Consider the following 11,459-nt stretch of genomic DNA (forward strand, 5'->3'; position numbering starts at 1 on the left):
AGGACGACTGCCTTGAGTTCCAGACCACACTGAGAAACAAGAGTGAATTCCAGGTTAGTCTGGACTAGAATAAGACCCTACTTTGAAAACCCAATTTAAAAAAAAGTGTATTCCATACCCAGTTTTTTAATTTTATTTTATTTGCAAGCAGAGAGAGAGAAGAGAGACAAACATTAAGAGAATAGGCACACCAAGGCCTCTAGCCACTACAAATGAACTCCAAACACATGTGCCTCTTGTGCATCTGACTTATATGGGTCCTGGGGAATTGAACCTGGGTCCTTTGGCTTCACAGGCAAATGCCTTAACCACTAACCCATCTCTCCAGCCCCCATTACTTTTTTTAATGAACAAATGTTTTCATGTCTTTTTTTAATATTTCACTTATTTATTTAAGAGAGAAGAGACAGACAGAGAGAGAAGGAGCACACCAGGGTCTGCAGCCACAGCAAACAAACTCCAGACATATGTGCCACCTTGTGCATCTGGCTTACATGGGTCCTGGGGAATCGAACCTGGGTCCTCTGACTTCGCAGGCAAATTTACCTTAACAGCTAAGCCATCTCTTCAGCCCTTTGTTTTCTGGGGGGTTTTTTGAGGTGGAGTCTCACTCTAGCACACAGACTGACCTGGAATTCACTATGTAGTCTCAGGATGGCCTCAAACGCCCAGCGATCCTCCAACCTCTGCCTCCCAAGTGCTGGGATCAAAAGTGTGCACTATCACACCCTGCTCATGTCTATTTTTTTAATATTTATTTATTTTATTTATTTAAGAGAGAGAGAGAGGTAGACACACAGAATGAGTATTGGCACTCCAGTGCCTCCTACCACTTCAAAGGAACTCCAGATGGGTATGAGTACACTATTTAGTACATCTGGCTTTAAACATGGATACTATGGAATTGAACCTGGGCATCAGGTTTTGCAAACAAGAGCCTCTAACCATTTAGCAATCTCTATAGCCCCCAATACTTATTCTAAATGAACATACTATCATATAACTTAACTTGCTCTATGACTTATTACTGCATGAAGACAACGTAACACTTTGCAAACTTAAGACTATCAACTTTATATTTTAATTGTTAAAAATACAAATTTTAAATGACTAATGAGGGGCTTAGTGATTAAGGAGCTGGCCTGCAAGGCCAAAACACCCCGGTTTGATTCCCCAGGACCCACATAAGCCACATGTACAAGGTGACACATGCATCAGGAGGTTGTTTGCAGCAGCTGGAGGCCCTGGTGCACCCATTCATTCTCATTCTCTCTTTGCCTCTCTCTCTCAAATAAATAAATAAAAGTAAAAATTAAAATATATATATAAATGACTAATGAAACAATAAAAAGATAGATGGGGTTGAGGGGCTAGAGACATGACTTAATGGTTAAGGCACTTGCCCTGCAAAGCCTGAGGACTGAGGTTCAATTCTCCAGTACCTTCATAAACCAGACGTACAAGGTGGCACATGCAACTGGAACTCGTTTGCAGTGGCTGGAGGCCCTGGCGTGCCCATTCTCTCCTTTCTATCTGCCTCTCCCCTATCCCCAAATAAACAAAAGATAAAATAAAAAGATAGATGGGATAACTATAATAAAGTGATTGTCTAGTAAAATGTCAATGTTATAATCTAGGGGACTGGGATGCATTCTAACTTAAAACTGTATTTTCAATTTTGCTAAATAGTTGTAAATATTTTCCTATGAATTGCTGGAGGGGGGACAACATTTGGTAAATTATTTTTTTTAGCTTCTAGAAGAAACAAGTAAAAGACACTCCTAGAAATAGGCATGTTACTCAATGACGGAGAGATTATAAAGCCCTGGGTTCAATCCCCAGCATGGGGATAAGAAGGATGGATCCTCCTAAGTGGCATCCAACTCAGGCATTTTAGTGGGACAACCCCAGATTCAACTGCCACTCAAACCTCAGGGCTTACATATCTTAATTGCCTAATCTCTCTATGCCTACATTTCCTCATCGTACAAATGAGCTCATAGAGACGATGGGGCTAAGCTCTTCACATAAAAAGCACTTTACAATGTCAGGTACACAGTAAGCACTCAAAATGTTAGGTGTTCGGTCTTTGTGCGATCACGCATCTTATGCTAAAATGCAAGAGCAATCTCAGTCAAAATTAAGTAGCTATGCTTTACTAGGGTGGCTTAACAACTATCTGATCATTTTGAAACAGTTTCCAGAAGGAAGCCTCCTGATAGGAAACTCAATGCTTAGAGCAGGGTAGGAAGAAAAAGAAAAGCCTTGAAAAACATTGCTCCACCAACAGTATTGTTCTCAATCTGAAGAACATCACTCCCAATTAAATAAGAAAAGTTTCAAGACAAACTTTATAAAAGATATTCAACAACTCCTATGCAGAAATGGCTTCACCTATACAGGCTGGCTGGGTACATCCTTGTTATGACAAAACTTGTCACACACTTTCACGTTACTAATTACAAGTCAAGACGCTAGATTACTACATGACATCTGTAGTTGTCAAAGAAAATTTTTCTCCTTTAAAAATCCTCCATCAAGACCCCGACGGCACTTCTTCCCATGGGGGGAGGGATGTGGGAAAGGACCACCTCCACTTAGGGTCTTGATAACAGCCATAGGGGGGAGGGGAAGGAGGCAGGAAAATGAATTTGCGACGATGTCCCCGAAGAACCTTCCCGGTTGACTCCTCGGGGTGAGAGTGGGGGAGGATCCCCCCCCCCTCCGTGACTTCTTCCCGCCAGCACCTGCCCGCTTCCCGGTGAAACTTCCAGACTCTAGATTTCCTGAAGCCGGAGTTTGGGGAACCCCGTGGCCCGCAGAGCTACCCCCTCCCCCCCACCCCCGAGCGGCCGGGAGGACCGAGCCGAGCCCAGGGCATCCCCCTCCCTTCTCCCCCCACCCCCCACCCCACCCCCCGTTCCCCGGCAGCCAATCTTTGTCCCACCTGCCGGAGGAGCCCTAGCCCGGGGCCGCGGCGCCACCCCCACCCCGGGGGGGAGCCTGGGCGCGGGGAGGAGCAGGAGGAGGGCAGCGCGGCCCCGGGCGCCCCCGACCCCCGGGGCACCCGGCGCAGGCTGCCGGCCGCGCCCCGCCCCCGCCGCCGCCGCCCGCCGCCCGACTTCGGCCTCGCCTCCCGTCACCTACCCTCTTTCGGGGGCCGGACTCCACCTCTCTCTCCGCCATGTTGGGCCCCGCTCGCTCGGAGCCCGCCGCGGCCCCCGGCCCCCGCCCACACTGCAGACACGGCCGCCTCGCGGCAGCGAGCTCTCTCTTGCCCACGACCCGGGGCCCCGAGCCCGGCCAGGCGCGGGAGTGACGAAGGGGGCGGATGCCGCACGCCGGCCGCAGCTCCTGGGGGGAGGGGGGGTCCCACGGACGTGCGCGTGGGCGGGAGAAGGGGGGGCCCGGGACTCGGGGGGTTAATGGCTTCCAAGGGGTCCCCGTGAGTAGGATTATTTTCTCTCCGAGAAATTCCTCCGCCTGTGGTTTTTCTTAAAGGGATCACCAAAAACCAGCCTCTTGCGCGCGCCCCTGGTGCGCAGGCGCACCGCAAGCCCCGCCTCCCTTTCCCACCAAGCCCCCGGTCCTGAGCGTGCGCGGTGAGTGACCCGGAGTAGGCCAAATCCTGCTAGTCTCTTGGCTGCCAGCAGCTGCTCCCACCACTCAACTATGGCTGCTCCCTTAAAGGGGCCATGACCAAGTGATGGAGGAGGAACGAAAGAGATTAATGGAAAGGACAATCTGGAGGACTGGGTGGACTGTCAGGGAGGGGTCCACATCACCATCTTACACCTGACTACACATACATTGGTGAAAGGAGTGAATGATGATGAGCTGAAGTCCTTAGTGGGCCTCTGAACGTGAAGAGCTCCAACCAAGAAAGAGGCCAGGCAGTCATTTCAAGGCAAATCAACTCTACTATCTATTCTATGGCCGGACATGAAGCAAAGGTCACAGAGACCACAAGACCAACTCCCATAACCTCACCTCAAAATCAGATCCATTGGTGATTTTGAGGACAACCAACAACTGAAGATAATGTCTTCAACACTTACTCATTAGAGTAACAAATGGGAAAGGAGCTCAGAAGCCATCTATTCCATTTTTATCTCAAAGTTAAACTTGCAATCTAATCATACAAGGTAATTTACCCCAAGGTAGCTAGTAGAACTAGAATGAGATTTGAGAGGGCTGAAGATAACTCAGCAGCTAAAGGCGCTTACTTGTAAAGCCGGATGGCCTGGGTTTGTATTCTCCAGTACCCATGTAAAGTCAGATGCACTAAATGGCACATATGTCTGGAGTTTGTTTGCATGCAGGAGGCCCTGATGTGCCCATTCTCTCTCTCTTCCTCCTTTCCTCCCTCTCTCTGCCTTTTTTTTTTTTTACCCCCCTCACTCAAATAAATAAATAAATAAATAAAGATTTGAGTCATAGTACTCCAGGACTTTTAATTCACTAAGATGTGAAGAGAGACCGTTAAAAATGGAAGTGCTTTGGTATCTGAAGAATACTGTTGTTCTGGGAAGGTGCGTGCAAATTTGCAGCTGCTGTATATCATCATCTGCCTTCACTGAAGGAATCTGAGGATCTGTCCAACCAGGAAACCAAGAATATTTGACTCTGTCTTGTTCTGAACCCCAAACTGGACCATAGACTGAGGATAGCTAAAGGGAATGAGAGCTTGATCCATTCCTCTTCTGCTCAGTCTAAAATATCCCTGATGGAGTTCCTAATGGTGGCTTAGGAATGATGAAGAAACATAGTAACAATAAATAAATAAATAAGACATTTGGTCTTGCAGTGCCACCACCCAGGCTGTCCTGAACTCAGAATCGTCCTGCCTCTGTCTTTGGTAGTGCAGGGATTACAAACTTGTGCCACCCACCACCTCCAAGTCTAAGAAGTAGCTTCTTGAAAAGCATTCATTCCGGGCTGGAGAGATGGCTTAGCGGCTAAGTGCTTGCCTGTGAAGCCTAAGGACCCCGGTTCAAGGCTCGGTTCCCCAGGTCCCACATTGGCCAGATGCACAAGGGGGCGCACGCATCTGGAGTTCGTTTGCAGAGGCTGGAGGCCCTGGCGCACCCATTCTCTCTCTCCCTCTATCTGTCTTTCTCTCTCTGTCTGTCGCTCTCAAATAAGTAAATAAAATAAAATTTAAAAAAAAATCATTCATTCCCATGACAATGGACACTTCTGTGGGAATAAGCGCTCCTAAATTCACAGGCTATTGAGATATAACTTCTGTTACTTTGTACTTTAAAATCAATAGGTTTTTGAACCTTCCAAGTTTTGCCAAAACTGAAACTGCTCAAAGGTTCCATACTAGTCCTGTCTTAGGCCCTGTTCATTTTTAATTCCTAAGTAAGAGAAAGACAAAAATATTCATTTCAACCAGAAAATATGTATATATATATCATACACACACACACACACACACACACACACACGGGAGATCCTTTAATTCAATGTCCAGAGGGGAAAAAATAGAGAAGCTAAGAAAAGAGAGTTCCAGGGAATGTAGGCAAATGAAAGTCCCAGTGGTTTCCACCTGTTTTATGGGCAGTGAAATACTCCCTTCTATAAAACCTAGCAGCTTAAAATGGAGCTGCTAAATTTAAACTGAAAGTGGGGATCCCACAAACCTCTTCAAACAGCCTCAGCCTTGCTTGCTCGCTTGCTCGCTCATGCTCTCTTTCTCTCTCTCTCCATCTTTCATGCTAACTATTACAAAATGTTGGGGACTGGAGAGATAGTTGAGGCACTTGCCAGCACCCATGTAGAGCCAGATGCACAAGATGGTGCATGTATCTGGAGCTTGTTTGCAGAGGCTGGAGGCCTTGGTGTGCCCATTCTCTCTGTCTCTCTTCTATTTCTCTCTCTGCTTGCAAATAAATAAATGAAAGCATTTAAAACTAAATAAGTATGTGGGTAGGGGGCTGGAAATATTGCTCAGTGGTTAAGGCACTTGCCTGCAAAGCCCAATGACCCAGGTTTGATTTCCCAGTACCCACATAAAGTCAGATGCACAAAGTGGCACATGCATCTGGAGTTCATCTGCTTTGGCTACAGGCTCTGGCATGCCCTTATTCCCCCCCCCCCTGCCAATTAATAAGTAAAATAAAAATAAAAATTTTAAATATTTTTATTTATTTATTTGCAAGCAGAGAGCAAGAGAGAGAAGAGAGACAGACAGAATGGGTGCACCTCTGCAAACGAACTCCAGACGCGTGCGCCCCCTTGTGCATCTGGCTAACGTGGGTCCTGGGGAATCGAGCCTCGAACTGGGGTCCTTAGGCTTCACAGGCAAGGATTTAACCAATAAGCCATCTCTCCAGCCCCAAAATAATTTTTTTTTAATGTTGAAAGCTGGGCATGGTGGTGTGCACCTCTAATCTCAGCATCAGGAGGTAGAGGCAGGAGGATCACAGAGTTTGAGGCCACCCTGAGTCTACATAGTGAATTATAGGTCAGCCTGGGCTAGAGTGAAAACCTACCTGGGGGGGAGGAGTTGGGCTTGGTAGTAAGAAATCACTGAATTGGTCCAATTACACTTGGTTTCTTTGTTTGTTTTGCAGCACTGAGGATCAAATCCAGGGCCACATCCCCAGACCTGTTTCCACATGCTAAGATGAAGCCACAGGTCCAAATAAGATGTGACTTGCTTGAGATCACACAAAGGATTGATAACAGCATCAGTCCTGGGACAGTCCACTTGACGCTTAGCCTAGGACTCTCTCGTGTAGCAAGAAATGTGTTGGGTCTTGAATAATAGCCATTATTTGCATATTCCATATACTACACAGGCAGATCAGGCACATTCATCAGTATCATCCTTAAAGAAGAAGGGAAAATGCTAGCATTTGGTCAGCGCTACAAAGTTAATCATTATTTTACAGAGGTGTTCACAGAGATTAAGTGACTTGACTAGCCCAGGGTTATTAAGCAAAAGAGGTCTTGTCAAAGGCAAAGACTTATTCTTCCTGGATTATTTGAAATTTCATAAAGGTTGTATATGAATCGGTGGGCTTGTGCCCAAAATCTGCCCCACAGTACTTGGCTTGTACTGTGTATAACTGTGTCATCTTAGTCAAGTTACTTGTTTCGTGACTTGACCACCTCATCTGAAAATGGGTTATTGGGAGAATTAAAGTATTAGCATCTGTAAATATCTTAGAACACTTTTGGCTCTGATTCCATATATGTATCATTTCATCTTTTCTAATTTTTAAAATTATATGTCAACATTTTAAAAATAATTTTTTGTATTTATTTGTTTATTAGAGAGGGAGAGAGAGAGAGAGAGAATGGGCTCGCCAGGGCCTCTAGCCACTGCAAACGAACTCCAGACACATGTGCCACCATGTGCATCTGGATTATGTGGGATCTGGAGAATTGAACCTGAGTCCCCAGGCTTCATAGACATATACCTTAACTGCTGTGCTATCTCTCCAGCCCATATGTCAACATTTATAAAGAGATAATTCACCTACAAATCCAGTTTTCTAACTTTTCATAGGTAAATAAATAAATCTAGAACACAATAGGGGTGATATTTGCAAATATCAATCTAATTCATTTTTGTCTTCGCCAGGTCATTATAGGAACTTGTCTGAAGTAGAAACCCCCTAATCAGTGGAGAATAGCATGGACTTAATAGGGAGAAAAATAATTTGCTAAATTTCCTAGTGTCATGTAACCTATAAAGTTTGGCAAATAGTAAGGAATCTCAGAGGTCTCTCACACTCCAGAATTCTTTTGCTCCAAAATTCTCTCACACAGAGCTCTCACACTCCAGAGTTCTCTCATACTCGAGTTCGCTCACGTGAGAGTTCTTGCACACTCCAAAGTTCTCCCACAGGGAGCTCTCTCACACTCCAGAAAACATACTTCCTCCATCTAGGGCAGCTAAGCTATGAGGCTGTAACAGAGCAATAAAAGGCCTATTAATTAAAGGATTAACAGAAGAAGGAAGAAAGGGCAAGGGAAGCCGGCATTAAGAGGCAGCCCTCTTCCCACTCTTGCTCTTCCAGCAGTAAGGCTTCTTGCTTTACTAAGTAGATCAAGACTGCTATCACACCACCCATCAGCAGGCCACAGCTGAGTGAAGGAAATGCCCAAGTGTAACTGGGGAGGGGAAGAAGGCCTGCAAAGGGCTCCTTGGAGGGTCTCTTGGGCCATGGTAAAAATCAGAATTTATGGGTCTTGTTGCCTATATGATGGAGGAAGAAAGGTTTTTGACAAAAAGAACGTAAAATTATATTTACATGATTGCTGAAAGAGCTCTGCAAAGGGAGTCTGGGTAAAAACAAATGTGTCAAAAGATCCTATGGACTCTGGGAAAGAACTGGGAAGGTTGCCAAGAAACCTAGCTGGCAAATATGAGGGGCACTGATTCTGTGGAATGCATGGGTCTGGAAACAAAACTCAACAGAACACCTCTGGAAGAACTATGGTTTACCTACAGGCTCTGGGCAAGTTTAGAGAAGCCAGGTTACACAAAGTGCAACTTGATGACCAGCAAGTTGCTGAGCATCCTGGGAAAAAAGGGAAAACAGTACAGGGACATCAAATGAATCCAAGGTCTCACATTTCTCTACCTATGATGCCTCCCTCCTACACACAGACACCATTTTAGGGACACACAATTCCATTAAAGATGTAGTGCTTCTATCCAAAAGAATTCTAACCATTAGATGGCAAGTGCACTTTAGTCCAAATTGTACATTTAGATATGAGGTAAATACAGAGGATGTTAAGAAAACAAAGCAGGATGCTAGGATATGAAGTGGACTTAAGGTATTTTAGATAAGAGTCATGTTTTTGAGCCAGTCATGTTGGCATACACCTTTAGTCCCAGCACGTGGGAGGCAAAGGTAGGAGGATTACCATGAGTTTACGACTACTCTGAAACTACATGGTCAGCCTGGGCTAGAGTGAAACCTTACCTCAGAAATTAAAAAAAAAAAAAAAGTCATGTTTTTGAGGAGGTAACACTTGAGCTGACCTTGAATTTTTAATCCTTCTGACTCTTATCCCCTAAGGGCTGGGATTATAGACAAGCACCATCATGCCTAGTTGGGTTGGTTAGTTGGTTGGTTTTTGTTCTTTTATGTACAAATTTTAAATTTTAATTTGCACATGACGGAAAGCCACTGGGAACTTTAAGAGGCAAATTATATTTATTCTCAATACCATGTGCACAATCAGCCACAAGGTAAAGCACAGAACAAGAGGCCTTATGAGAGTCCAGGTGAAAGATGACAATAGCTATCTACTAGCAAGCCATGTCCAACCTTTAGACATTGTGACACAAAGCTTTCACCTATGATGGTCACATTCAAGAACCCTGCAATCAAGTTACAAAAACCAAAAAAAAAATCCAGGCATGAGGGCACATGCCTTTAATCCCAGCACTCAGGAGGCTTAATGTGGTGGATGGATTCAGGTGTCCACCATAAACTTAGGCATTCTGAAAGCTAAGTTTCCAGCTGATGGAGATTTGGGAATTAACGCCTCCTGGAGGAAGTGTATTTTTGAAGGCAGGCTTATGGGTGTTACAGCCAGTTTCCCCTTGCCAGTGTTTGGCACACTCTCCTGTTGCTATTGTCCACCTGATAATGGTGAGGAGGTGATGTCCACCCCCTGCTCATGCCGCTGTTTTCCCCTGCCATCATGGAGCTTCCCCTCAAGTCTGTATGACAAAATAAACTTGTTTTCCCCACAAGGTGCTCTTGGTCAGGTGTTCTCTGCCAGCAGTGCGAACCTGACTACAACAGTAGAGTTGGCACCAGAGGAGTGGGATTGTTGCTATTGGAAACCTGACTCTGTGGCTTTGGCCTTTTGGAGCAGCTTTGCAGGACGCTGTGGATGAATTTGAGATTGTGGCCTGAGAGACGCCTTGCAGTGCTGTAAGAACAGCTTGACGGACCACTCTGGTCAGAGTTGAAAGACCTAAATGTAGTAACAACTCTGGACTATGAGGTCTGGCTTAGAAAGGGTGAGAAAGAGCTTTGCTTGGACTAGGCCAGAAGCAGTTTGTGTGAGAGACTTGCTGTTATGGTCATGTCCTGAGAACTTGTGCAGGGTTGCATTGCGTAGAAATGGACTAGTATGGTCGGGTGTGGTGGCGCACGCCTTTAATCCCAGCACTCGGGAGGCAGAGGTAGGAGGATCGCTGTGAGTTCGAGGCCACCCTGAGACTCCGTAGTGAATTCCAAGTCAGCCTGGGCTAGAGTGAGACCCTACCTCAAAAAACCAAAAACAAAAAAGAAAAACAACAGGAATGGACTAGTATGAGCTGAGGGATATAACACAGAAAAAAATGAAATCTTTTGGCCGAAACTGTTGCCTGTTCAGCTGCAATTGTTTGAGAGATGACAACAATTGAGACTGGGCCAGCTGACCTGCACAGGGGCAACAGAAAGAATGGTCTTTTAAAGGGGCCTGAACGCTAAAGGAATGTCCTGTTCTCCAAAGCCTGCTTTATTTCACTCTGGATTAACAAATTGACACCCCACCTGGTATTATTCACTATAAGAAATGCAGGATGAGCTGGAGAGATGGCTTAGTGGTTAAGGCATTTGCCTGAAAAGCCAAAGGATCCCAGTTCGATTCTCCAGGACCCACATAAACCAGATGCACAAGGGTCACATGCATCCCAAGTTCGTTTGCAGTGGCTAGAAGCCCTGGTGCACTCATTGTCTCCCTCTCTGCCTCTTTCTCTCTCTCAAATAAATAAATTAATTAAATTAAAGAAATGTAAGAAAGAGAGGGTCATTGAGACACAAAGCATTCATTTGAGAACCCTGCAATCAAGTTACCAAGAAAAAAATATACAGGAATGATGGCGTATGTGTTTTGGAAATGGCCATGGACAGTGTGAAGCAGGTTTGCTGGATGTCTGCATGGAGACCTGATGAAGCCATGAGGATGGACCATGGGTTGCAGTGGAGACCCAGTGGAGATGCTGGGACTTAAATAGCTGCCAAAGAAGAGCTTCCGGCATCAGCTCGGCTAGGGGGATTATATTATTATTATCATTATTGGTATTATAGATCAATTAAAAGATCGCGGACTATGGAAATGTTTGAACATCATTAGGATTGATAAAAACTATGGGGATTTTTAAAGTTGTATTGAATGTGTTGCATTTTACATTATGGATGGATATCATTTTATGGGTGCCACAGGCAGAATGTGGTGGTTTGATTTAAGGTGCCCCCCATAAACTTAGGTGTTCGGAATGCTAGGTCCCCAGCTGATGGAGATTTGGGAATTGAATCCTCCTGGAGGCAGTGTATTGGTGGGGGGGGGAGGGCGGAATTATGGCTTTTATAGCCAGTTTCCCCTTGCCAGTGTTTGGCACATTCTCCTATTGCTGTTGTCCACCTTATGTTGGTGAGGAGGTGATGTCCACCCTCTGCTCATGCTATTGTTGTCCCCTGCCATCATGG

The 11,459-nt window shown here is 45.4% G+C and overlaps 1 protein-coding gene across 3 annotated transcripts in view; it reads right to left on the bottom strand.

The window, feature by feature from the left end:
- The window catches only part of Zmym4 (zinc finger MYM-type containing 4), a 152,877-nt gene extending 149,630 nt beyond the window's left edge, over positions 1–3,247 (bottom strand). For 2 of the 3 annotated variants that reach the window (XM_045149031.1, XM_045149029.1), the window contains exon 1: positions 3,148–3,247. In XM_045149031.1, coding sequence (XP_045004966.1) covers positions 3,148–3,186 — 39 coding nt within the window. In that variant the 5' untranslated portion in view covers positions 3,187–3,247. The remainder of the gene's footprint in view (positions 1–3,147) is intronic. The other variant, XM_045149033.1, reaches the window with a different exon arrangement.
- Positions 3,248–11,459: the final 8,212 nt, after the last annotated feature.

Source organism: Jaculus jaculus, chromosome 5 (genome assembly GCF_020740685.1).
Source record: "Jaculus jaculus isolate mJacJac1 chromosome 5, mJacJac1.mat.Y.cur, whole genome shotgun sequence".
In the NCBI taxonomy this organism is placed as follows: domain Eukaryota; kingdom Metazoa; phylum Chordata; class Mammalia; order Rodentia; family Dipodidae; genus Jaculus; species Jaculus jaculus.